General features: G+C 39.8%; 1 protein-coding gene across 5 annotated transcripts in view; it reads left to right on the forward strand.

Annotated features, from left to right (window-relative positions):
• The window catches only part of ADGRG6 (adhesion G protein-coupled receptor G6), a 141,574-nt gene that overhangs the window by 97,921 nt on the left and 19,792 nt on the right, over positions 1 to 23,861 (forward strand). For 4 of the 5 annotated variants that reach the window (XM_047859923.1, XM_047859926.1, XM_047859927.1 and 1 more), the window contains 12 exons: positions 645 to 756; positions 2,094 to 2,158; positions 2,606 to 2,816; positions 4,051 to 4,222; positions 5,634 to 5,774; positions 8,147 to 8,266; positions 9,927 to 9,972; positions 11,618 to 11,724; positions 15,457 to 15,584; positions 16,540 to 16,808; positions 18,470 to 18,566; positions 21,146 to 21,429. In XM_047859923.1, the coding sequence (XP_047715879.1) occupies positions 645 to 756; positions 2,094 to 2,158; positions 2,606 to 2,816; positions 4,051 to 4,222; positions 5,634 to 5,774; positions 8,147 to 8,266; positions 9,927 to 9,972; positions 11,618 to 11,724; positions 15,457 to 15,584; positions 16,540 to 16,808; positions 18,470 to 18,566; positions 21,146 to 21,429 (1,752 nt within the window). Of the gene's footprint in view, positions 1 to 644; positions 757 to 2,093; positions 2,159 to 2,605; positions 2,817 to 4,050; positions 4,223 to 5,633; positions 5,775 to 8,146; positions 8,267 to 9,926; positions 9,973 to 11,617; positions 11,725 to 15,456; positions 15,585 to 16,539; positions 16,809 to 18,469; positions 18,567 to 21,145; positions 21,430 to 21,537; positions 21,968 to 23,861 lie in introns of those variants that run through there. The other variant, XM_047859928.1, reaches the window with a different exon arrangement.

Consider the following 23,861-nt stretch of genomic DNA (forward strand, 5'->3'; position numbering starts at 1 on the left):
ATCTGAAGCAGGCTCCAGGCTTAAGCTGTCAGCACAGAGCCTGACGCTAGGCTCATACTCATAGCCCTGAGATCATAACCTGAGCCAACGTCAGATGCTTAACCGACTGAGCCACCCAGGCGCCCCTATTTTTTAACTTGAGAGAGAGCGTGCGAGTGAGCAAGTGGGGGAGAGGGGCAGAGGGAGAGAGAGACAGAATCCCAGGTAGACTCCCTGCTCAGCACAGAGCCTGATGTGGGACTCGATCCTGGGACTATGAGATCATGACCTGAGTCAAAATCAAGAGTTGGACACTCAACTGATGGAGCCACACAGGTGCCCTTGTAGTGTTAATTTTTTGAATAAACCTTTATTTTACTAATTTTGTCTGCTAATAATTTACATTAGAATAATGATGTATGTTTCATGATTCTACTCCCATACAGGTGTGACTTTGATTTGGATAATTTTTGTGTCTGAAATGTGCTAAGTGTTTCTTTTTCCTAATTTCTAAATTTTTGCAAATTCTGAACATAAAAGCTAGTATTTCAGTATTATGTGAAACAAATACCTAATTCCCAATGTCGTCATTTTGCTCTCATCTTGCACCTCTGCACTTCAAAGAATAGATTAACCTTTCTGTGTTGGTTGTTATTTTCACATAGGTTTATGTTATGCCGATGAGGATCCCAAAGGCTATCAATGGCCACTCATCCCACCGTCTGTATACAACTTCCCTTGTCCAGGGAAGCAAGGCTTTTATGCTTCAAGGACATGGTAATGCTTTTATTGAATCCTGCCAGTAAAGCTCCACATTATCCACCTCCACATTTGTGCTGTGCCGTTGTTCCCATGTGTCATATATTGATAGGAAAGGGCAGGAAAGTCTGTGAATACCTAAATCATTCACTTCAAGGAGGGCAAAGATGATGTTACCAAAAAAAGCTTTTTACTCTAAGCAACAGGCTGATTCAGGCTTTTCCAAAGAAAGATGGGGAGATCTGGAAACCAGAGTGGTCTGTAGAGCAAAGCACCTTGTATATGGATGAATAAAGCGCCTGCTCACAGCTTTGGAACATGTAGCTGAAATTCCAAGACTTTAAAAAAAATTCTTTTTTAAATGTTTATGTATGTATGTTTTTTTTGAGAGAGAGAGAGAGACAGAGTGCGACTGGAGGAAGGGGCAAAAAGAGAGGGAAACACAGACTCTGAAGCAGGCTCCAGGCCCTGAACTGTTAGCACAGAACCCAACGCAGGGCTTAAACCCATGAACTGTGAGATCATGACCTGAGCCAAAGTCGGACACTTAACCCACTGCGCCACCCGGGCACCTCTGAAATTCTAAGACTTTTAAACAATTTGGAGGGGGAAGGAGGCAGAAAAATAAAGGGAAATAAAGTCAGAATGCAGGTGAGGGCAGGCTGCTAATGGACACTGTCAGGGTGTAGATTTTCCCTAATTGTTTAATAGAAACCCCAGAGACGGGTCGGTGGCAGGGGATTCAGTGAAGAGCAAGTTGGACCCAGTTCTTCATGCTCTACCTCACCCCCCAGTGAAGAATTTTCTCGCAGGGGTGGAGGGGTTCAGAAATGGAAAGTGCCCAGACCTTGCACCCTCTGCCGCGTTTGGTACATGCTAGGGAGGAAAGAAGGGTCTTCAGAGAGTCACTGACCCTAGTTTGAAACAAAGCTGTACCTCTTCTTGGCTGTGAGACTGGAATATTCTTTGGTTTCTCTAAGTCTTTTTCCTCACCTATAAAGTATGGATTATAATCTGCTATACAGAGTTATGGGTAATCAATCAGATTTTATCTGAAAAGTTCTCAAAGAGGTATCTGACCTGTGTTACCAAATATGCTTCTAACCTCAGTAACCTGATATATTCTAGCTTAGGATGTCGGCTCTCACTAGTATTTTGTTTCTAGGATGCATGGCTTCTGGTTTCTTTCTAGTAAGAATTCTTAGTAGGAGTTTTATTTCAATATATTGCAGTTTTATTTTCAAATGAAATTTACCTAGCTATCAAGGCAGATTTAAAAACTTATTATTAACTAATTTTGTCAGTTATAATGTCATTTATGCCAAATAGTTGAACGATCTTGTTTTGTTCCATAGTTACCGTGACCTTGCCAACACATCTTTAGCCTACTGGGGGCCTCCTGACATCTCTAATTGTTCAAGTAAGTGAGCAATTTTTCTTCAGTTCTTAAAGGCAAAATGAAATGACTTCATCCTCTTTATCCTCTTCCGACATATTTTTCTGCTTTGTCATAGCCATTGTGATTAAAAGCTAAGCAAATGATTGTTTCACTTAAGGTAGAAAATTCTGTTTTTTCCTGTTTCTAACTTTCTGTTCTGTTTATTCTATCAGAGATTGAAAGTAATAAGACAGTTTTAGAGAAGACATAAAATATAAACTGATAGTTGTGTCAGTGTCTTATAGTTGTGTATTATTTTTAAACAGGAGGTATATACTTATTTTTTGTGATTCTGGGGACATTTCTCTTAGAACTGTATATGAAAATAGGTTCCTCCAAAGTTGAGACTATGAAGTGAAATATCATAATAGGTTTTAGATTCCTGAAATATTCAAAACTCTGTGTGTTGTTTTTCTGCCTTTTTTTTAGGGGAAGCAAATGAAGTAGCCAACCAGATTTTAAATTTAACTGGTGATGGGCAGACCCTAAGCTCAGCCAATATTACCAGCATTGTAGAGCAGGTCAAAAGGATTGTGAATAAAGAAGAAAACATTGATATAATGCTTGGTTCAACTTTAATGAATATATTTTCTAATATCTTAACCAGTCCAGACAGTGACTTGCTTGAGTCTTCTTCTGAGTAAGTGTTCTTTGATTCTTTTGGAGAGTAAAATGTATTGGATACATGTTATATAATTTCTCACTTATCTGAATGCTTGGTACCCAGCTTTCATAATTTATTTATTTTTTAAGTTTATTTGCTTTTGAGAGAGAAAACACATGTGCACGTGAGTTGCCAGAGGGGCAGAAAGAGAGGGAGGGAGAATCCCAAGCAGGCTCTGTGCTGATAGCATGGAGCCCAATGTGGGGCTCGAACCCACGGACCCATGAGATCATAGCCTGAGCTGAAATCAAGAGTTGGGTGCTTAGTTGACTGAGCCACCTAGGTGCCCCTCAGCTTTCATAATTTAAATGTCCATAAGACCCATTTATATTTCTCAAGATAATACACAAAGTGAACTTCAAAGTTCTCTATTTTCTTTTTTGAGAAATATAATCTACAAAATGAATAGGATTGTCCATCTGCCAAGATATATAAATAGCTGCAGGAAGACATAATCAATATTTTATTTTTCATCTGAAAGAATGTTTTCTGGAATTAATTCACAAGATAAGCTTTATATATATTAGCTGATGTCACTTTGCAAAGGAGACACTTAGTGAACAATCCACTCACATCTATTTGGCATAACTTGGTGACTGTCAGTTCTGTCCTACAGACTGACATAGAAATGCTGTAGCTGTGTGATCGTTGTACTTTGGGAATGAAAATGCCAAGGGCAGGGTGATCTGTACCTGTTTTTACACAACTAGTTTTCATCCATTTATTTCATTTAATGTGTTAATATTTCTTCTGTTTCCTTCCTTTCAAACAAATTTCTTCAATGAAAATTTTATGTTTTTACAACGTACTTTCGAACTTACCTTATCTATGTAGAGATAGCAAACATTTTTTTATAGTGTCTTAGAGTTTAAGAAATGCTTTCACACATTATTTTCTTTGATTCTCACTCCGTTATAAAGTAGAAAAGGTATTTTTATACGAGAAAAAAAGCCTAAGAGTTGAAAAACAGTATCTCTTTAGGATGATTTAATTGTTGGTATTTCTTAAAGCATAATATTTCTCCTGAGGATGCATTCATCACTATGATTCTGTGTTTTAACTGATATTATTATGATTTGGGGTGTCAGTATTCATGTTAAGATCAGAAAATTTAAAGACAATTTTATTTAGTTTCTATTTTGTCCTACAAGTCACATGTGTACAAGTTTGTAAAACATGTTACTTAAGAGTGGTGTTGTCATTTCCTTAGAGCTTTAAAAACAATTGATGAATTGGCCTTCAAGATAGACCTAAATAGCACATCACGTGTGAATATTACAACTCGGAATTTGGCGCTTGGAGTATCGTCCCTGTCCCCAGGGACAAATGAAATTTCAAATTTTAGCATCGGTCTACCAAGCAATAATGAATCCTATTTCCAGGTAATGAGCCAATGGTTTCTTTAATTCTAATTAATTAGACAAACAAAGACTGATCTGATCACTTGCCAGTTTCTACTTCAAGATCTTGGGTGGTGGGGTGGCAGGCAGGTGGGTCAGAATGTTTGCTAAGGTTGTCGGTAGCAGTAACCACAGTTATTTGGACACCGAGATGTCCTTCCAGAACCTGGGTGACAGGGTGGTCAGCTTATGTTCTACCAGAGGTGACACTAGAAGGAAGGGTTAAACCACGACTGGGAACTGCCCTATTGAGAGTGGGGGGAGGGCATCAGTTCAGTCAGAAGAAAGGGCTGTATTAAGGCCCCAGGTGGGAAGAAGCTTCATGTATTCTCTTTGGCGGTGGTTGTCCAGCTGCATTGTATCCCCTGGAGGACTTGTCAAAACAGATTGTAGGGTCCCATCCCCAGAGATTCTAATTTAGTAGGTCCTGGGTGGATCTCCAGAGTTTGCACTCTGAACAATTTCTCAGGTATTGCTGATTCTGCTGGTCTTTGAACGAACTCTGAACTGGTTCATGAAGCCTGGGAATGGTAGGCAGTGATGAGGCTGGGCCAGAAAGCTGGGCCAGATTAGTGGAGAGCCACTCTGACCTGTTGAAGCGACCTTTTAGCAAATATTTTTCAGGTTCCTACTGTGTGTGTGTGTGTGTGTGTGTGTGTGTGTGTGTGTGTGTGTGTGTGTTAGGGTCCTACTGTGTGTGTGGGCAAGTGAAATGTCACAACATCATCCTTGACATAGGAGAACACATTAAGGGGCATGCACTACTACTCAACTGCGGACATAAACCAAGATAAAATATTTTAAAATCTGGTTAAAAGGAAGATTCCTCAAGATTCTTCTTGAGAGTATGGGCTCTTTTGGATAATTCTGTTTCACATTTAAGGGTGAAAACTCGGTCAGCCTCAGTCTCATCCCATGTCCATTTGCGGGAAGATACTCTTTGGTCTGACCCGCGGGTTCAGGGAAAACGATATCCAAGAATATTCACCAAACTTCAGCTGCTTCCTCTACCCAGAGATACTTATTCTCAGCAATCAGACAAACTAACTCCAATCTTTTTTTTTTTTGTAGTTATTTCACTACGTGTTTTGAGAAAAGCTCAAAATCTATTAAGTGTAACTCTAACTCATTTTTTAAAATGTTAACTGATTTGTAGACTTCTCATTTTGCCTTAGTTAAAATCAGTGCATCTTCCATTTTTCCACCTTTGCAAAACTCAGATGAGACCCAGGCCTTTGTCTGTAGCCATTCATTCAGGAGGGCAGTGCCTACAGTGGAGGTAAAGGGGAGCCCTGGCCCTGGCCAAGTGCTGTTCTCCTGCCTTGTTCAGTATGTGGGGTAGTTATCACTGTGATTTGTCATTAGTCAATCAGTGTATCTCTGTGTGTCACAGATGGATTTTGAGAGTGGACAAACCGATCCATTGGCTTCTGTAATTTTGCCTCCAAACTTACTTGAGAATTTAAGTCAAGAAGATTCTTTACTAGTTAAAAGAGCACAGTTTACTTTCTTCAATAAAACTGGACTTTTCCAGGTAAGGTTCATTAAATTGTTTTTTAATTGCAGATTGATTTTCTTTGCTCCAAAGGCAAAATAAAAGTTCGGGTACCTTGAAAATATATCAAGGGGCTTAGAAAAGTTAATATATCGTATCTTCAAAAATGAAACATTTTATCATAATTATTTAAACATTTTATTTCAGGTAATCATATGCTTATTTAACAGATGTGTTCATGTAGGGGTTTTTTTTCTTAAATAAATATTGGATTGAGACTTGCATGGCACAATTAGAAATGGAATTTGTGGAGGAGCTACTATTTATTATTCCTTGTGTTAAATATTTTATGCTCTCCAGCAATTTAGACCTTCAGAGTTAAAGAAATTGTGTGCCAAAGGAAAGGTTTGCTTTTTGTTTCCTTTTTTTTTTTAATTCAGCAGGAAGCACTGTTTACATAATGAGCAGCATTCTTGGCTTTAATCAGCTTTCCCATTAATATTTCAAGTGGCCTTTGGCCTTCACACATCCCCAGAGTCAAATGGCATTGTGCAGAGCACATATTGTCATTTTTATTGGCATCATTTCTAGATACTAGAAAGTTCCCTGCCAGCAAACACTGGTGACCTCTGGTTGCCTTTGAAAGTACAACCAGATCCAGAGAGTTTCACTGGGCCCTTTTTAAAAAATCAAAGTTATTTATTAAATTAAAGATACCAGCGTATATGAAACAATGCCATCTATGTAAGAGAAACTAGCCAAGTCTCAAGGCCAGTAGAATTGTTTCTAATTGTTATGTATAGAGGTGTGGAGGTGTAAGTTACAGGTAAGAAAAAGGAATGCCATGAAATCATTTCCCAGAATTCTAAAATGTTGACTTTTTTTTTTTTAACGTTTTTTATTTATTTTTGAGACAGAGAGAGACAGAGCATGAACAGGGGAGGGGCAGAGAGAGAGGGAGACACAGATCGGAAACAGGCTCCAGGCTCTGAGCCATCAGCCCAGAGCCCGACGCGGGGCTCGAACCCACGCACCGCGAGATCGTGACCTGGCTGAAGTCGGACGCTTAACCGACTGCGCCACCCAGGCGCCCCAAGACTTTTTTTTTTTTTTTAAAGGTTTTAGAAACAAACTATGTAAAATTTTTGAGTAGATTAAGAATGTAATTACTAATTACTCTGAAGGATTTAATAGCTGTGTACACATAAAACTGCATTGGTTAAAATCACTTGAGGCTTATGACGTCACTTTTAAAAAAACAAAACAGAAATGCAGTAGGTGTCACAAAAAAGTCACGGGTAGCAGGGCTCTGTTCAGAGGAGAGGTTGCACCCAGTGGGAAGGATTTGGGTTAGAACTGTAAGAATCTGTTACTGTTTCATTTTGAGTCCGCCTTCTCCACGCTACCTTTCCCTTCTCCCTTGGCATCTCCCCATCAACGTATCATTAGGAAACAGATGCTTGGTTTTTAATATGAATGTATAGCAGAGTCAAAAAATGTTAAGGGTTCTGTGATACTTCCCTAACATAGTGAACAAGATATGCGTATTTTTTAAATAAAAGACAAGGTATCCACAAGCCATTGCCGACTTTATTGAGCGTGATCACGCTATATAGTATCCTGCATGCCGAGATTTTATTTGGCATGTAAGAAATCCTGTAATTATTCCCAAACAACTGATTTATAAGCTGCAATGGAGAAATGCAGGATGTTTGACAAGAATAACACAAGGGAAGAAGGAATAAGAGGTGATCTTGCGGAGAGAGACACTGTTGACCCCAGTCATTCTGTAGCACGGATTCACTGATTTGATTTCCTGACAACCTTGTCTCTGAAGGGGAAGCTATGGAGGATGGCAAGTGTACAAGCAGAGAAGGTAGAAGTTCTGGATGGGACCTTCACCCACCAGAATTACATTTAGTTCTAAGTTACTAAACACATCAGGCTATCGGCATGGATGTGAAATCCGAATTGTTAATTTTTGTTGTTGTTGTTGTTTTATTTTTCACACCATATTTCATTTATACTTCTGTAACAGCAAACAATTTCATGTAGTTTTCTAGGGCAGGGAAATGGTCTAATTGTTTCGTGGCTTTTTATGAGTTTATGTTATTTCTGGGTTCACATTGTTTCAGATGTTAACCGGCTGACATCAGTCACAGCAATCAAGAGTGAGGTTTTATGAACACTGCCTTACAGCATTGGCTCATAATGTTCCCTCAATGTATTTATTATAATAAGGGAAATAGCAAAGCTCTTTCAGGAAAGCCAGCAATTTAATCTTATAAACAGGATGTTCTATAATTGAAGATCTTAAATGTAAAAAGTGCTGACAGTTTGTGTGTTTGGGGGCACCAAAATCAAACAAAAGTGTACTGAATGATATAATACATTTTTGTTTTCTTTAAAAGGATGTAGAAACCAAGAAAGGCACCTTAGTGAGTTATGTGATGGCATGCAGTATTGGAAACATTACTATCCAGGGTTTGAAGGATCCTGTTCGAATTAAAATCAAACATACAAGAAACCAGGTAAGAAAATGCTACAAAGAACAGTGGAACAGAGGCAGACCGTTTCAGAGAAGTGTGGGGCCTTTGTTTTTTTCTACATGGTAAGAATTTTATTCTGGTACTTTCTCAACGAGGCAGTTTTCCAAAAAAGGGGAGAACGGTTAATCAGGTGGTGCCGTAATGTCACAGTAAATGGTGGCAAATGGAGGGATTCATCCCCTTTAGGATTCAGACATGGGGAGAACAGGAGTGAAAAAAAGGGCTGTGCTTTTTAAGGAACAAACAGTGTATTACTTCGAGAAATTAGATACAGATGCAGTTGCACAATCCTGCCATTAAGGTTTGGTTTTTTTTGTGTTTTTTTTTTGGTTTTTTTTTTTTTAAGTCAGAAATTATTGCTACTGGGAAAGCAGAAGGGAAAGAGGGCAGAGTTAACTCATTTTTTTTGAGAGGTTAGCAGTTATCTGAAATCTTGGCAAACGTTGCTTTTTTGTTGTTGCTTCATTACCCTTCCTATCATGTTTATTCGATAAAATTATATGGGGTTTCTTTTGGTCCCAGGTGAGGCTAGGCACAGTCTTTCCCCTCTTTTACAGAGGGTCCCTCTCTTGATTCTGCTATTTGTTAGGCAAGGCAGGAAGCAGGCAGGCAGGAAGCTGGCTGATAAGGACTCAGGCTTGGAAGTTAAGTCATCGAAGAACTAGCCTTGCTTTGTCACTGGGCCCTCTGAGACCTCGCCGTTCTACCCTTTGGCGTCCCTTGTTTCAGTGCCTTCATCCATGAAGAATTTTTTTTTATTGTGGCAAAATATGCGTAAATCATATTTACTGTTTTAACCATTTGTAAGTGCTTTCACATTCATGATGCCATCCACTTCGGGAACTGCTCTGTGGTCCCCAGCTGAAACCGGCAGACCCTCGTGTAACAGCTTCCCTGCTCCCCTCCCCTGGGCCCCACACCCACCATCTTACTCTCCATCTCTGTGAATTTAACTACTCGAGGCAGCTCATGTAATTGTAATCATATAGTATCTGTCCTTTTGTGACTGGCTTATTTCATTTAACATAATATTTTCAAGGTTCATCCATTTCATACATTTTTAAGGAAGCATGTATCAGAATTTGCTTCCTTTTTAAAGCTGGATAATATTCCATTATATATTTATATAGAGAGAGACCTAAATACCTCTCTCTATATATATCTCCCACATTTTTTATCCATACATCATCCGCCCATGGGTACTTTGATTGCCTCCATGTTGTGGCCATTGTGAGTAACGTTGCTGTGAACATGGATGTGCAAATATCTGTTTGAGTCCCTACTTTTAATTCTGGGCACATAATCTAGACATAAAGGAAAATTCTGGAGATGAAGTGAAATTGCAATGTAAAGAGATTTGATAAATGCCAAGAAAAGCTTTTTAGGACAGGACATATAGAGTAACCTTTAGATAAATGGAAGGCGTGCTTCCTTATGGGACTACGGTTGATTTGCAGTCAGTGTCTCGGGACAGGAGATCCTTCTGGACCGCCTGCCATTCTTAGGTGGTATTGGCATGACTAAACCTGGTCTATTTCTTTGCGAAAACCTCAGCATTTTGACTCCTTTCCCATATTCAAATCATAAGATTTTTCACTTATTTTAAACACAATTTCACATGTTTATTCTTATGTTAATATAGGCAGTGCCTCATCCCATCTGTGCCTTCTGGGATCTGAACAAAAATGGTGAGTTTTAAAATATTGGCTGTCTTAAGAACAACTGAATTTTAAACATTGTTCAACACCCCCATTTCCTTTCGTTCCATCCTAACCGGAGTGAGTCACCGTGTAAGTATGATGGCAACTGGACTGCAAATCTTAGTGTAGGTACCTTGGGAAGTGAACCTTAATTTCTGTAACTTTTTACTCATTGCAAGAAGAAATAAGTAAACTTGACTTTTTTTTTTTAAACCAAACAACCTCTTTGATTTCCATTATTTATAAAATACACTATGTGTTTTTATTGCCTGTTTTTAAAAACTTTTTTTTAAGTTTATTTATTTTTAGAAAGAGCATGAGCAGAATAGGGACAGAGAGACGTGGGGAGAGAGAGAATCCCAAGTAGGTTCCTCACTGTCAGCGCAGAGTCCAGTGCGGGGCTCGACCCCACCTAAAGTGAGATCATGACCTGAGCCAAAAATCAAGAGTCGGACACTTAACTCACTGAGCCACCCAGGCGTCCCTTATTGCCATGTTTTGATGAATGTCGATATGAGCTCATTCTTGGAAGGACATCTCTAAAGAGACTATTTGATATGTATGAGGCATGCAGTTTAGAATCCAGCTTCCAGGTCTCATATTACAGAGAAAGCGTACTAAAGGATTATAAATTTAGAAGTGGTTATATTACACACACACACACACACACACACACACACACACACACATAACTTGAAAGAAATGAACTCCTTCCAAAATGATGTTGGACAATTAAGAGAAAAAGGCAACAGTAACAGATGAGTTACTAGGTATAAGGTGTGGGGATCTCTTTGATGGGAAGGACAAGCTATGAACCTCCCACCTCTACCCCATAAGAGTCACCTTCCCTTGGGGATCTGCAGGGGGATTATCATGGCCACATCAAACCAGCCCCAGTACAGGCTGCTGCCTGGTAGAAATGGAGTCTGAAGGTGTCCAGACCCCTGTTTTTGATATGCCTTATCATACCTGGGAAGTTTTTTGTTGTTTGGTTTCTAGTTGCACAGTTTTGAGAAAGTCCTGATTTACTGGACACATAATTAAAAATGATATCACCTTGCAGTCTTAAGATATTCTTTAATTATATGAGTCGCTCATATTCCATATCCTGCCATAAAAGTCAGACAAGGTACGTTAAAGGCATTTATAATAAGTTGCCACCCTGCATGGTTGCTGTGTATGCAATAGTGTGTTACAAGAATGCAGACCTCTGTCCTCGTGTCTACAAAAGCAGAGGCGGATGCACAGAAACAAATGTTGATCTTCAGAGACTTCATTTGTATGTAATATGTTCAAAAGGGGATATTCTTTTCATGGAAGTTTATTTTGTAATACATACATTAAAACCTAAACTTGAATCAGACTTTTGCAGGACCCCAGAGGCACTTCAGTAGAACGCAGTTGCAAACCACTGACTAGGATAAACTCTCCTGCCAACCCAGCACTAACCTTCCATGATTCCGGGAATCTAAATCATGCTAAGTATTGGCAGAATTAAGAGTAGTATCTGTTTTACTGCTAAACTTAAGGCAAAAGAGACTGAGGCATATTTTCCTGAAGAAGCTGATGTCTGTTATAGAAAAGGAACTGGCCTGCTATTATTTTCACACTGTTTGTGGACTTCCTTTTACAGAAGGTTCTGGATTTTGGAACACATCAGGATGTGTGGCACACAGAGGTTCAGATGAGAGCGAGACGGTCTGCTTATGTAACCACCTCACACACTTTGGAGTTCTGATGGTAGGGGAGGAATTTCTAAACTCATTTTGAAATGATACAATTTGGGAAGGCATACTTCTTTTCATAAGTCAGCCTTTTTAGATGATGTGTTTGGGGAATTATTTCCTGATAATTGTAATCTGTGCCTTGAATCTTGCTAATTAGCAGAGACCACATATTTAAAATACGTAACAGTAATTATAGAAAAGAACCCTACCTTTTTTTTTCTATTGTATTAACAGTAATGATAAATAATCCTAGAAACAGAAAATCACCATGAGACCCTTGAATTAAGAGAGAAACAGAGTCGGGGAGACAGAGAGAGGAAAGGAGGAGGGAGAGAGAGGAAACAAAGGAGAAAGAGAAAATTTAAAGAAGAAGAAAATGTTGGTTTTACTAACATGGAAAAGAATTGTGAAAAGTTTTATAAAATATTGTTCTCGCGTTATCACTCATTATTTTGAATGTGACTTTATAGCAGGTACTGGGCTAGGTGATCCAGCGGTCACCCAAAATCATGCGCCTCCCAAGCCCTGCTGGAGAGCACAGCCTGTTAGGACAGACTAGGGACTAAGGCAACAGGGAGACCTCAGGCCTGCAAGAGAGTTGATGGGCATGACATGTCTCTTACCACTAGGCCCTCATACTTCTTTTTCCTTCCTTCCTTCCTTCTCTTCCGTGGCCCCGTTTTTATATCATTAGCCATCCCGTCCAACAGTTTTAAACCAAAATTAGATCACACTAACATGTTTTTTCTCATCCCACCAAATTTTTGAGAGCCACCCTACATGCAACAACTTATTTGAATTTTTCATCCACAGACTTAACACCTCTGCTTTATGTCTGATACACTTGTGCTCTTAGAGATAATTTTCTGGTGCAGAGCATTCCCTCCACACTAACAGAGCCACCGTTTCTGGTATCTGGTATAGTTCCAAAGGATCATTACCAAAGGATTTTTTAATGGTGATGGCAGCAGTGTGTGCTGAGTCAGTAAAGCTCTTTAAATTGGAATCACAATGGTTATGTTTCTCCCCTCCCTTAGGTCTCACCCCCACTTCCCACGGGACTGGGTGGGAGTGGTGAGGGGCTGTGGGGTGTGGCATTGGGCTCACGAACCCACTTGGCCTATGTACATGGCCACTGCCATATAGCAAGCCTGCAAGTAATTTTCCAGACCGTCCACTGCATAAATGGCCTGGGGGATAAAAACAAGGCCTTTAAAAAGGTGACAATCATAGCAAATCACTTTTTAACTTTTCCAAAATACAAATATTTTCTTTACTGCCAGAGCATCAAAATGAACAATTAAACTATGGTATGTTTTCCCTAAGTAATAAAAACAAAAAAACACCCTCAGTCTTAACTGCCATGTTCTCCTTTCTCCAAAACTGACAGTTGACATTCTCTTAGAAATCACTTACTTTGCATCATCCTCATTCAGGTATAAGCTTTAGCTTAATTCATTTAACTATTTGAACTGTGTACGTGTGCATGTACATGCATGTACGTGTGTGTATGAGCATGTGTGTTTGAGCATGACTGTGTATGTTGTAGGTATAAGTTAAATAGATAACAGTAATACAATTCACTTTACAGTGGTGACTTATATGTAACCAAAGTTTGGCTTACCATTTCTTTTCATGGTCAGTTTCTTCATCTATTGTTTGAATTTTACTGTGAATTTGTAATTGTGTCTTTTTCTGTTGCCATTTGATTAAATAATTAGTTTTACATATATGTGAATATATGCATTTTTTAGTACTATCCTTTCCACCTTGGCTGCTCTTATAAGATTATAAACTGCTGGAAGAAAAACTTTCCAGAATTTATCCTTCCTGGAGGTGTGCCCGCATCCTTTCAGCTTTTCCAGACCACCAGGACTTTGTTAAGAGTCTTTCTTGATTTACAAACTCTTTATTAACTTGTGTAAGATATTCCCAGAGTCTAAATTGCCCTATGACACATTTACCGTATGAGAAGTTAAAAAAAAATGCACCCCAGCCCCATAATTCCATCTTCTAATCTACTAACTCATATGATGGATTTACTGTCCCCTACTACATTTCTTCGTAGTTTAAGATTTAAGATTTTTCACATTAGTACATTTTCGTGTTGGCTAGTTCAGAGGAAAAAATATTCTCATATTCTTCATTCTCAGAAGTACAAAACAATGTCAGAGTTGTGTGTAAATGTATATTTAACTTACACTTTAAATTGTGGTTTCAATCGTGGCTTGCAAGTCTACTGCCTCACCTAGATGGGGGCCATAGGTTTTCAAGAGGTGATGACGAGTCACCTGAAGATTCCTCAAGACCATCTCTCTGTTTCATGAAATCCCGTGGTAACCAAAATGTCGATCAGGTGGCCTATCTGGTGAGTCCGCTGGCACCGACTTGAACCCCATCCCATGTGCCAGGGAAATCCCAGGTCCTCCCAGTGTTTGGAGAGAGTCCTTGGAGAGAAGGTTTGGGTGAGCCCCTTCTGACCCTGGGCCTCTGTGTCTGCTGAATTCGGCCACTGTGCATTTCTGGGAGCCACTGAAGTGCTGTTACCTGTTTTTTACTGCGTCAGTCAAACCTGAAACAATCCCACATCATCATGTCACATATACATACTCATATGTAGACACAACTTACTGGAGTCTTTGTGTGTGAGTAACAAATTTTATGGACATTTTGATGAAAATTAAAGGAAATTAACACATAGACTGAAAAGCCTATTAAAACAAACTTTCTTTTTCATAATTTAAGACCCCAAATTTCATATCCTGTTTGGAATATGGCCTTCTCCAAGAAGACTCCATTTTTTAACATGCTGCACATTGGAAGTATCTTTATCTTCCAACCAGGATTGAGTGAATGGTCTTAACTCAAGATTTATCCCTAACCCACTTCCCTATATAAGGAGGAAAATAAAGATTTCCCTACCAGGCCCAGATTTGTAAGTCTGCTTCTGCACAGTGAAATTAATACTTCATGTTAATATTCTAGGAAGTGTTTAATTCTTTCCATTCCACAGCCCCTAACACTTTAAACGGTGCCCTTTCAGGTCTACAGAGATTTAGATAAATAAATAAATAAATAAATAAATAAATAAATAAATAAATAAGTAAGTAAGTAAGTAAGTAAGTAACTAAGTAAGTAACTATGAACTAAAAATTTGTAATGCCTTCTCATTTATGAAAAAAAATAAAGACTACCTAACCCAGTACATACCAAGCTTTAAAATAACCATAGTTAAGATCCTCAGCACTAAGCTCAGAGGTACCTGACTCTGGGTGTCCACTGGCTGGACCCCCCCACCCCCACCCCGCCCCGCACTGGGCAAAAAGAACCCAATGTGTGCTGAGGGCGCACATTGGCCATGGTGGCCTCCATTTGTACTTGTGCCGCTAGCCCTGCAAATGTGAGGAAGGGGCCTGATCATTTGTTAGCCAAGGCAGTGACCTCCTCCCCAATTTCTGGTGGGCGACCAACCCGGTGGTTTTGCTCTTCATGCTATCCCGGTGTGCAAAGAGCTTCGATTACAAGGTAATGATAGAAAGCAACATGGAACTCTCTCAGTAATGCTATGCTTTGGTTTCATAGAATGATCTGTAAGAGTATAATAAACACAAGTTTCCATATTGATTTGCACTGTTTTTCCACCTAAGATTGAGCTAAGATTGTAAGTGCTAGCAATGAACTTTCTAGTAAAACACCATTCTCGTGAAAAGAGATTCTTAACAGCTGCTTCCCGTGTCTTATATAGGACCTTCAAGGAACTGCCTCACAGATAGATGCAACAAACACCAAAGTTCTCACCTTCATCACTTATATTGGGTGTGGGATATCTGCCATTTTTTCAGCAGCAACTCTGCTGACATATGTTGCTTTTGAGTAAGTATTTTTTATCTGTCAAAACCCAGTGCTTAACTATCCTAAAATGTGAATAAGAAAATTGCCTTTGTTTTTAAAGACACTTACATACTTTTTGAATCGTGTGGAGTGGTTCAACTTTAATGTACAGGCTTCTCATAACATATATCATGCAACACAAATTTTCTAGCTATAGAACCTTGATTTATAATTACTGTATTCCTATGGAAAAATGCACTTAAACCTGGAAGAGTTTTTTTTTAAGTTTTTTGACGTTTATTTATTTTTGAGAGACCGAGCACGAGCAGGGGAGGGGCAGAGAGAGGGAGACACAGAATCCAAAGCAGGCTCCAGGCTCTGAGCTGTCAGCACAGAGCCCAACACGGGGCTCGAACTCACGAAATATGAGATCATGACCTGAGCTGAAGTTGGAAGCTTAACAGACTGAGCCACCCAGGCCCCCAAACCTGGAAGAACTGATCAACATATAAATAAAAATTGTATAAAGTGCTTTTTTACCTGGTAGAAGGTGAAAACTTGTGCTTCACAGATCTTATAAAAGTAGTCCTGAATCAGAAACTTGTTTTTTTTTTTTTAAAAAAAAAAAAAAGGATCCCTACTTCATTAAAAATCAAGAAGCCTCCCAAAATTTTAGGGAAATTGTTTTTTTTAAACAAAAATCTCATTGTTATAACGAGAATTTTTCTTGAGTTAAAAAAAAATTCAATCTGTTGAAACTAATTGGAAATTTGGAAAACACTTAGAAACAGCTTTGAAATAAAATTAATATTAAAAAAAGTTATAATTTGCCAAATACTCATAAATATCTTTAAATACTCACAAGTCCCTTCCTCCCGGTGGGGCTGCATTGCAAAATGATGCTATGTAACCTATTACAGAGCTTTATAGAAGATATGAATTTACCACCTGTGCTTAAAAGATTATTCGTTCTCCTCTTCCTTTTTCCCCTTTGCAGGAAATTGCGAAGGGACTATCCCTCCAAGATCTTGATGAACCTGAGCACAGCCCTGCTGCTCCTGAATCTCCTCTTCCTCTTGGATGGCTGGATCACCTCGTTTCACGTGGAAGGCCTTTGCATGGCTGTCGCTGTCCTGCTCCATTTCTTCCTTCTTGCAACCTTTACCTGGATGGGGCTAGAAGCAATTCACATGTACATTGCCCTGGTTAAAGTATTTAACACTTACATTCGTCGATACATACTGAAGTTCTGCATCATTGGCTGGGGTAAGCCGCCTCAAAAGTTTTGGTTCTGTTTTTACTGTCACGGAAACTGCCAGGTTCTCAGAGGAAAATCCTATTTCAAAAGACTAGTGCTGCTAAAAGAAACTTCAAAATTGTGAATGATGAGGATTTGATATACACATCCCAAGGCAGGGATGGTATTTTTAATTATTTTTTTAATTTTATTTTTTATTTTTCAAATTTTATATCCAAATTAGTTAGCATCTAGTGCAACAATGATTTCAGGAGTAGATTCCTTAGTGCCCCTGACCCATTTAGCCCATTCCCCCCTCCCACCACCCCTCCAACAACCCTCAGTTTGTTCTGCATATTAATGAGTTTCTTCTGTTTTGTCCCCCTCCGTGTTTTTATATTATTTTTGTTTCCCTTCCCTTATGTTCATCTGTTGTGTCTCTTAAAGTCCTCATATGAGTGAAGTCATATGATTTTTGTCTTTCTCTGACTAATTTCACTTAACCTAATACCCTCCAGTTCCATCCACGTAGTTGCAAATGGCTATTTTTAATTTTTTTAATGTTTATTTATTTTTGAAAGAGAGAGAGAGACAGAACATGCATGCATGACTAGGGGAGGGATAAAGAGAGGGGAAGACACAGAATCTGAAGCAGGCTCCAGGCTCTGAGCTGTCAGCACAGAGCCTGACGTGGGGCTGGAACTCATGAACTGTGAGATCATGACCTGAGCCAAAGTCAGATGTTTAACCGACTGAGCCACCCAGGTGCCCCTTGTCTCTCTCTTTTTTATTTATTTATTTATATATTTTTTAATGCCAGAATGGTATTTTAAAAAACTGTGCAGCCATCCTTCTTTACTAAATTCAGGAGTAAAGGAAAAAAGCTTTAGCCTCCTGAGTCACCACAAACTTATTTCCTGTGACCAACGCCAGCCCACCCAAGTCTGAAGAAGCAACTGGCAGACAGTGGTGCCTTTCCATTATGTTTGAAAATATAAAGGCCAGCTCAGACTATCCTAGCTATCCTCACCCTCTAAACAAATGCCCGTGTTTTGGAACCAGTGAGAGAAGGTTATTTTTGTGTGTGCAACCAGAATACTAGCCAGAATTCTTGACTTGAACTTCTTAACATGATTCCTCAGCTAGGCATGGATGGTAGCATTAGCCTGTTTGGAATCTTCTAGATGGATTCCTTTCTTTATCTGGCCTCTTATCAGAGCAAGCATTTAGAGCCTTTTTTTTTTTTTTTGGCAGCTGTCGATATAGAAGTATAGGACATTTCCAAGGTGCTGCCACCATTCTCAGAGGCACTAAAAGCATTTTTCAGGGAATTAGGGTGGTGTGGCCTTCCCCAATGAAATATACATGAAAATGTGTATTTGCTTCAGGATTCAGAATAAACCAGATTTTGGCTCTCTCTTGAGTGCCAGTGGACAAACAGAATACTTAAATATCTGTCATTTAAGAGTGGGTTTTAATTGTTGCCCGTTACAGTTGGATGTTTGGTGTGAAACAACCAAAGAGGGAATTTTATTATTGTTTTGAATCAAGTTGTCAGTTTGAAAACATTTGTTTCTGTGATGTGGAGGGTTTTCTTTCTCTTCTTTTTTCCCCCTTGCCATTATCAGTCACATCAAACAGTTCCAGATGCTTCAGAAAAGTCACTTATGTCATGGTCTTTCTGTAACAGGTCTGCCTGCCTTAATTGTGTCCATTGTTCTCGCAAGCAAAAACCAAAATGAGGTCTATGGAAAAGAAAGTTATGGAAAAGAACAAGGCGATGAATTGTAAGTAATAAAAACTTGTTGGGAATTTGTTTGTGGTGAGTACATATCCTTTGCTTCCTAAAGTTTAGTACAAGTTTCCAGGCCAGTAGTGAGCCTCGTATTTTGGAAGGTTGGAATGCATTTGCACGCCTTAGCTGAGGTCTCTGTTGTCTCGCAGCTGTTCAGCTGGGTGCCCTGTCCTGTGAGCTGCTTTTCCATGGTGACCTGTGCTCTGTCACCTGGGAGACTGACAAGGAAGTCTGTTATATGCTCTGCTAGGCTCAGAAGACCCATTCTCTTTGAGGAGATTCTGTAAGGCTCCCTTTCCTTAAACTCGCACACATCTTCAAGAAAATCAAATCAGTGTTTGTATTTGGAAAATTCCCTTCACACTGTGGGATCGTTGAGGCCAAGATTTGCATATTGTTCATGTCTGGCAGTTCTCTCATACTTTATCTAGCCAATAAGAGGTCCTCAATAAATATCTGTTGATTGAATGAATTATTGATGCACGAAGAGCTTACTCCTGAGATGAGGCCTGTGAGGCCACATTTCTATGCACATTTCATGCATGGATAACTCGTTCATATCCAGTCAGTGTCCAATCTGTGCCCCGTTCCCTCATGGACTTCTTTCTCTTATCTTTCCAAAGCAGCACTCAAGAGACCCCACAAGAACTAGCAGAAAATAAAGGATCCAGGTCAGGCATTTCAGGATCCTAAGGGGGGACTTCTGTATGTGAAGGAATATTAGCTCCAGAGATAAGCAGCATCATTTGAGGGATTTTTATAATAAGATATATTAAAAGTAGAAGTCAATGCATCAGTTCCTAAACAAGGGAATTTTGCAAGTATGTTAGTCAAGTCTCACAGGACTTTAAAGCACATTTAGTAAGTTGCTGTGCCATCAACGGCTGTCATTTATCGAGCATTTATTCTATGCCAAGAATCACGTTAGGTTCTGGGATTCAAGCTTGCTCAAGATAGCCTTTGCCTTCGTGGCAGTAACGTGCTGGTGTGGGACACATAACCCAGAATGGTAGCCATTTACTTGAGAATTTTAAGTTGAATTTAATTGCTTTAAATAAATGATCCAATTTCTGAGGCACCTAAGAACTTTGATAGTGTTAATTAGGAATGGGGGCATCTGCAGATTGTGGTGTTTGTCGACTTTACTCATAGGACACTTTATATAAGTATGTTTTTTTTTTTAATTTTTCTTAATGTTTATTTTTGAGAAAGAGAGACAGAGCATGAATGGGGGAAGAGAGGGAGAGGGAGACACAGAATCTGAAGCAGGCTTCAGACTCTGAACTGTCAGCACAGAGCCTGACGCGGAGCTTGAACCCACAAACCGTGAGATCATGACCTGAGCTGACATCAGACACTTAACTGACTGAGCCACCCAGGCCCCTAGATGAAAGCAATTTAACACACATGGTATAGTTTTTAAATTACTTTCATCTCAGTGTGCCTGGGATGGCTCAGTCGGTTAAGCATCTGACTCTGGATGTCAGCTCAGGTCATGATCTCATGGTTCGTGACTTCAAGCCCCACATTGGGCTCTGCACAGTTAGTGGGATTCTCTCTCTCTCTCTCTCCCCTTCCCCCCACCCTTCCACTGCTCCTTCTTTCTCTCTCTCTCAAAATAAATAAATGTAAATAAAAAATAAATTGCTTTCATCTATTTTCTGATCTATATATACCATTCTGAATATCAAGTATATTCCTCCTCATCTCATAAAGATGTAATTGGTGTAAACTTTTTAACCGTTCATGAGAAGTGTCCCTGTGGGAATATCACAGTTCTCCAATCAGGTCTTGCCTCAACTAGGCTAATTATGTTTACAGGAATTATGCTGCAGCAGTAATGGAATCCATGATCATGTGTGTCTTAAGTAGGAACTGGCTCTTTCCACATGACAAGAGATGTAGAAGTAGGCAACAGCCAGCACCGGTTTCATGACTGAAAATGTCAGGGCCAGCGATTCTGCAGTGATCTTGGCCTTTGCCTCAGAGATGTAAAGGGAGAGCTGCAGCTCCAGACCTTGCATTCATGTTGGAAGCAGAAAGAACAAAGGAGGGCCTTGCCAATTCAGTTTATTGAGCATAGCTCTCCCAAAAATCCCGTAGCAGATTTTGCTTCCATATCCTTTTGTAGAACAAATGTCCACATGGCCACCACTTAAGTGCAAAAGCGATTGAGAAAATGAGTACTTAAATTTCCCACTCTCGGAATGCAGTCACATAAGAGAAAGGGGGGCTAGGCATGGTTTTGAGGGAGCCAAGAGTGTCTTCACATAAAGTCAGAATTCAAGATGCTACTTCATTTTCTTTTTTAACTGTTGATTTAAATAACTAGATATTAAGATGATGGCTATCTAAAACAACCCCCCCCCAAAAAAAAAACCAGACAAACAAAAAACCGTGTAAACATCAAAAAAGAAACTGCGGCCCGAGAAAATGAAATGACTGTCTGAAGACACCGAGAAAGGCCCAGCTGTGAAATCTGCAGAAGTCCAAACTAAGCCAGGAGAAGTCTTAGGTAAACAGAACATGGTAATAAATCTTTTTCTTTCTTCTTTCTTCTTCTTCTCCAAGCTGTTGGATTCAGGATCCAGTCATATTTTATGTGACCTGTGCTGGGTATTTTGGAGTCATGTTTTTCCTGAATGTTGCCATGTTCATCGTGGTCATGGTGCAAATCTGCGGGAGAAACGGCAAAAGAAGCAACCGGACCCTGCGCGAAGAGGTTTTAAGGAACTTGCGCAGTGTGGTCAGCCTGACGTTTCTGCTGGGCATGACGTGGGGTTTTGCTTTCTTTGCCTGGGGACCCTTAAATGTCCCTTTTATGTACCTCTTCTCCATCTTCAATTCATTACAAGGTAAGGTATATGGTACCTTGGTGATATCTGCATTCTAATGTTATCGTGTTTGCAAGCAGTTTCTCTGTGGGACTGATGCCGTGCTAAGTGTCCACTGCATTGTTCCAGGTGATGAACACAGTCCCAGGTACAGGGCACTCATTAAAAGGATCTTGAATTTTTTGCGGTGATGTGTATCCCAACCACTTGGAACAGTGCCTGACGGATAGTAAGCGCTCAATAAATCTACATGATTATATGACTAAGTGGGGGGTGTAAAGGGAGGCACAGACAACATTATCTTCTTCACAGTTTCGCTTAGTATCCATGTAGATGTAACATGGCCCCAAAGAACTTGTAGAATCTATGCAGGGACAGAGCAATTCACCTTGATTCCTTGGCTCCTTGGATTTCAAAATAAATACCAATAGTCTAGTTCAGAAATGCTCATTTTCTTATGAGATAGAGCAGTTAGTTCAACAATTTTGCAAACATTTGCCAATGGCCTTCTTTGTACAGAAGTCAAAGGCTTCCTTCAAGGAGCTTCCTGTCATGCTTCTGATTCCATAACACATACCCGAGTATACTCTATGAGGACTTCAGCGTTTAAACTTAAGTAAATATAAGTCATGGTTTTTGAAAGCTGAGTGACATTCTTTAAGATATTGGATGTCCCTTGGGTCATTGATAGGCTCCCTGATGTTTAGAAGCACGGTGAGGCCCACACTACAAAAGGAAGGAGGTGGCAAAGCTTGGGATTTTGAGTAGGGCAGTACTACAGGCTTACCAGCAGCACCTGGCCATGCCCTGGTAGGTGTGGGGGGAAGGAGGGCTAAGGAGAGCTGCGCTGATCTGAGCTAGGGTGGACAGCATGGGAGGATACAGGCTTGCTCATCAAACTCCCCAAACGAGATGTCTGGGCAGCTTCTCCCCTATAGGTGCGTTCTAAGAAAAGCTGGTATATACCAGCAGGGGAGTGTTTACCGTTTCATATCGTACTATCGTATCGTATTGATACTTCACTCTGCCTCCTAGTTTTCCCACCAGCTCGTGAGCTCCTGAAAAACAAAACAAAACAAAAATCTGTCATGAAGCAGGTGCTCAGTGATTGTTTGTTAAATGAATAAATGGATTGCTGGATGAAGAAAGGGGGGAGCAGCTTTGGAGATGGCTTAAATCCAACCTGAGACTCTTCTGGCATAAAGAGGCATTAGTTCAGCAAATTTTATTCAGGTTCACTGTCCCATAATAGAGGAAATATGTGGGCTCATTATCTTTAGTAAATAGAATAATCAGCCTGGAACACCCCTCCTAAAGATGGAAACTGGATAGGTAGCATTATGAACACATCTTCATTAGGATCTAGCTTTGTAAAGTGAGCATTCCCCTAGTTAATCTCTTCTATAATATACAACTTAAAGTGCCTAGATAAATATTGACAGAAATGTCCATTAACATTAGAAATTCCATGGTTTTATGTTTCGGGCCCATTAATCTGCCATCCCAACCTTGTTTTTGCTTTTAGAATTTCCTGGCAGTTTCAGTAACCTTCAACAGCTACAGTTGTCTGTTCAGCTCTGTTTCCATTAATGAGAATTGGGATGTTTTATTTTTCCCAGGATAGGTCTCCTGTCAGGAGGGAAAAATGTTCTAAACCATCGTCAAGTCACAGTTCTGCATGAATCGCTAACTTTTAAGACTGATGTTAAAATTACAAAAATCAGAACAGATTTCTGTACATCCCAGTGACATTAAAAACACTTCCTGAAAAGGAAATTTACATTAAAACACTGTGGTCCAGAGCACACGAGCCCACCAACAATTGCTTACTGGCCAGGTCTGTACAAAAACTTGTCAGGACGCTACAGAAAGTCGCTTGATGGTTTTTATTTGAGTCACTTTCTGAACCGTCTAAGGGAGGCTTGGCTGTTGTTGAAAGTATATGCTTTATTCAAAGATGCATATAGAACCTAGGCAGTCTAGAGAAACAATTCAGTGAACTCAGTAGTACTTAGGCAAACTACTTTGTCTTTTTTATTCTTTCTGATATTTTTTTTTATTCCGGCAAAAAAACCAAAACCAAAAACAAACAAAAACCTTGACACGATCCCACTTGTCTCACGGAGTTTCTGTTCTAGTAGGAAAGACCGACATTAATCAGATAGTCACCATATGAAATGTAGCTGGTGGTGTTGGGAGCACATGACAGAAGCCGTGGTGTCTAAGCTGGAATCTGAAGGACCGGCAGGGATGAATGAGGTGGAGGTGAATGTAGAAATGGAGAAGGGATGATTCCGGGTGGAGGACACTCCGTGTGCAAAAAACCTGCTATCATTAGTGATTATAGTGTATGCCCCAGGAATTAAAAGAAAGTTCCTATAACCAGAGAACCAAGAATGAGCTGTAGAGTGACAGAGTGATGTGCATGACACAAAAGGGAGCCTGGGGCTGGA

The sequence above is a fragment of the Prionailurus viverrinus genome, chromosome B2, assembly GCF_022837055.1.
Source record: "Prionailurus viverrinus isolate Anna chromosome B2, UM_Priviv_1.0, whole genome shotgun sequence".
NCBI classification, from domain to species: Eukaryota; Metazoa; Chordata; class Mammalia; order Carnivora; family Felidae; genus Prionailurus; species Prionailurus viverrinus.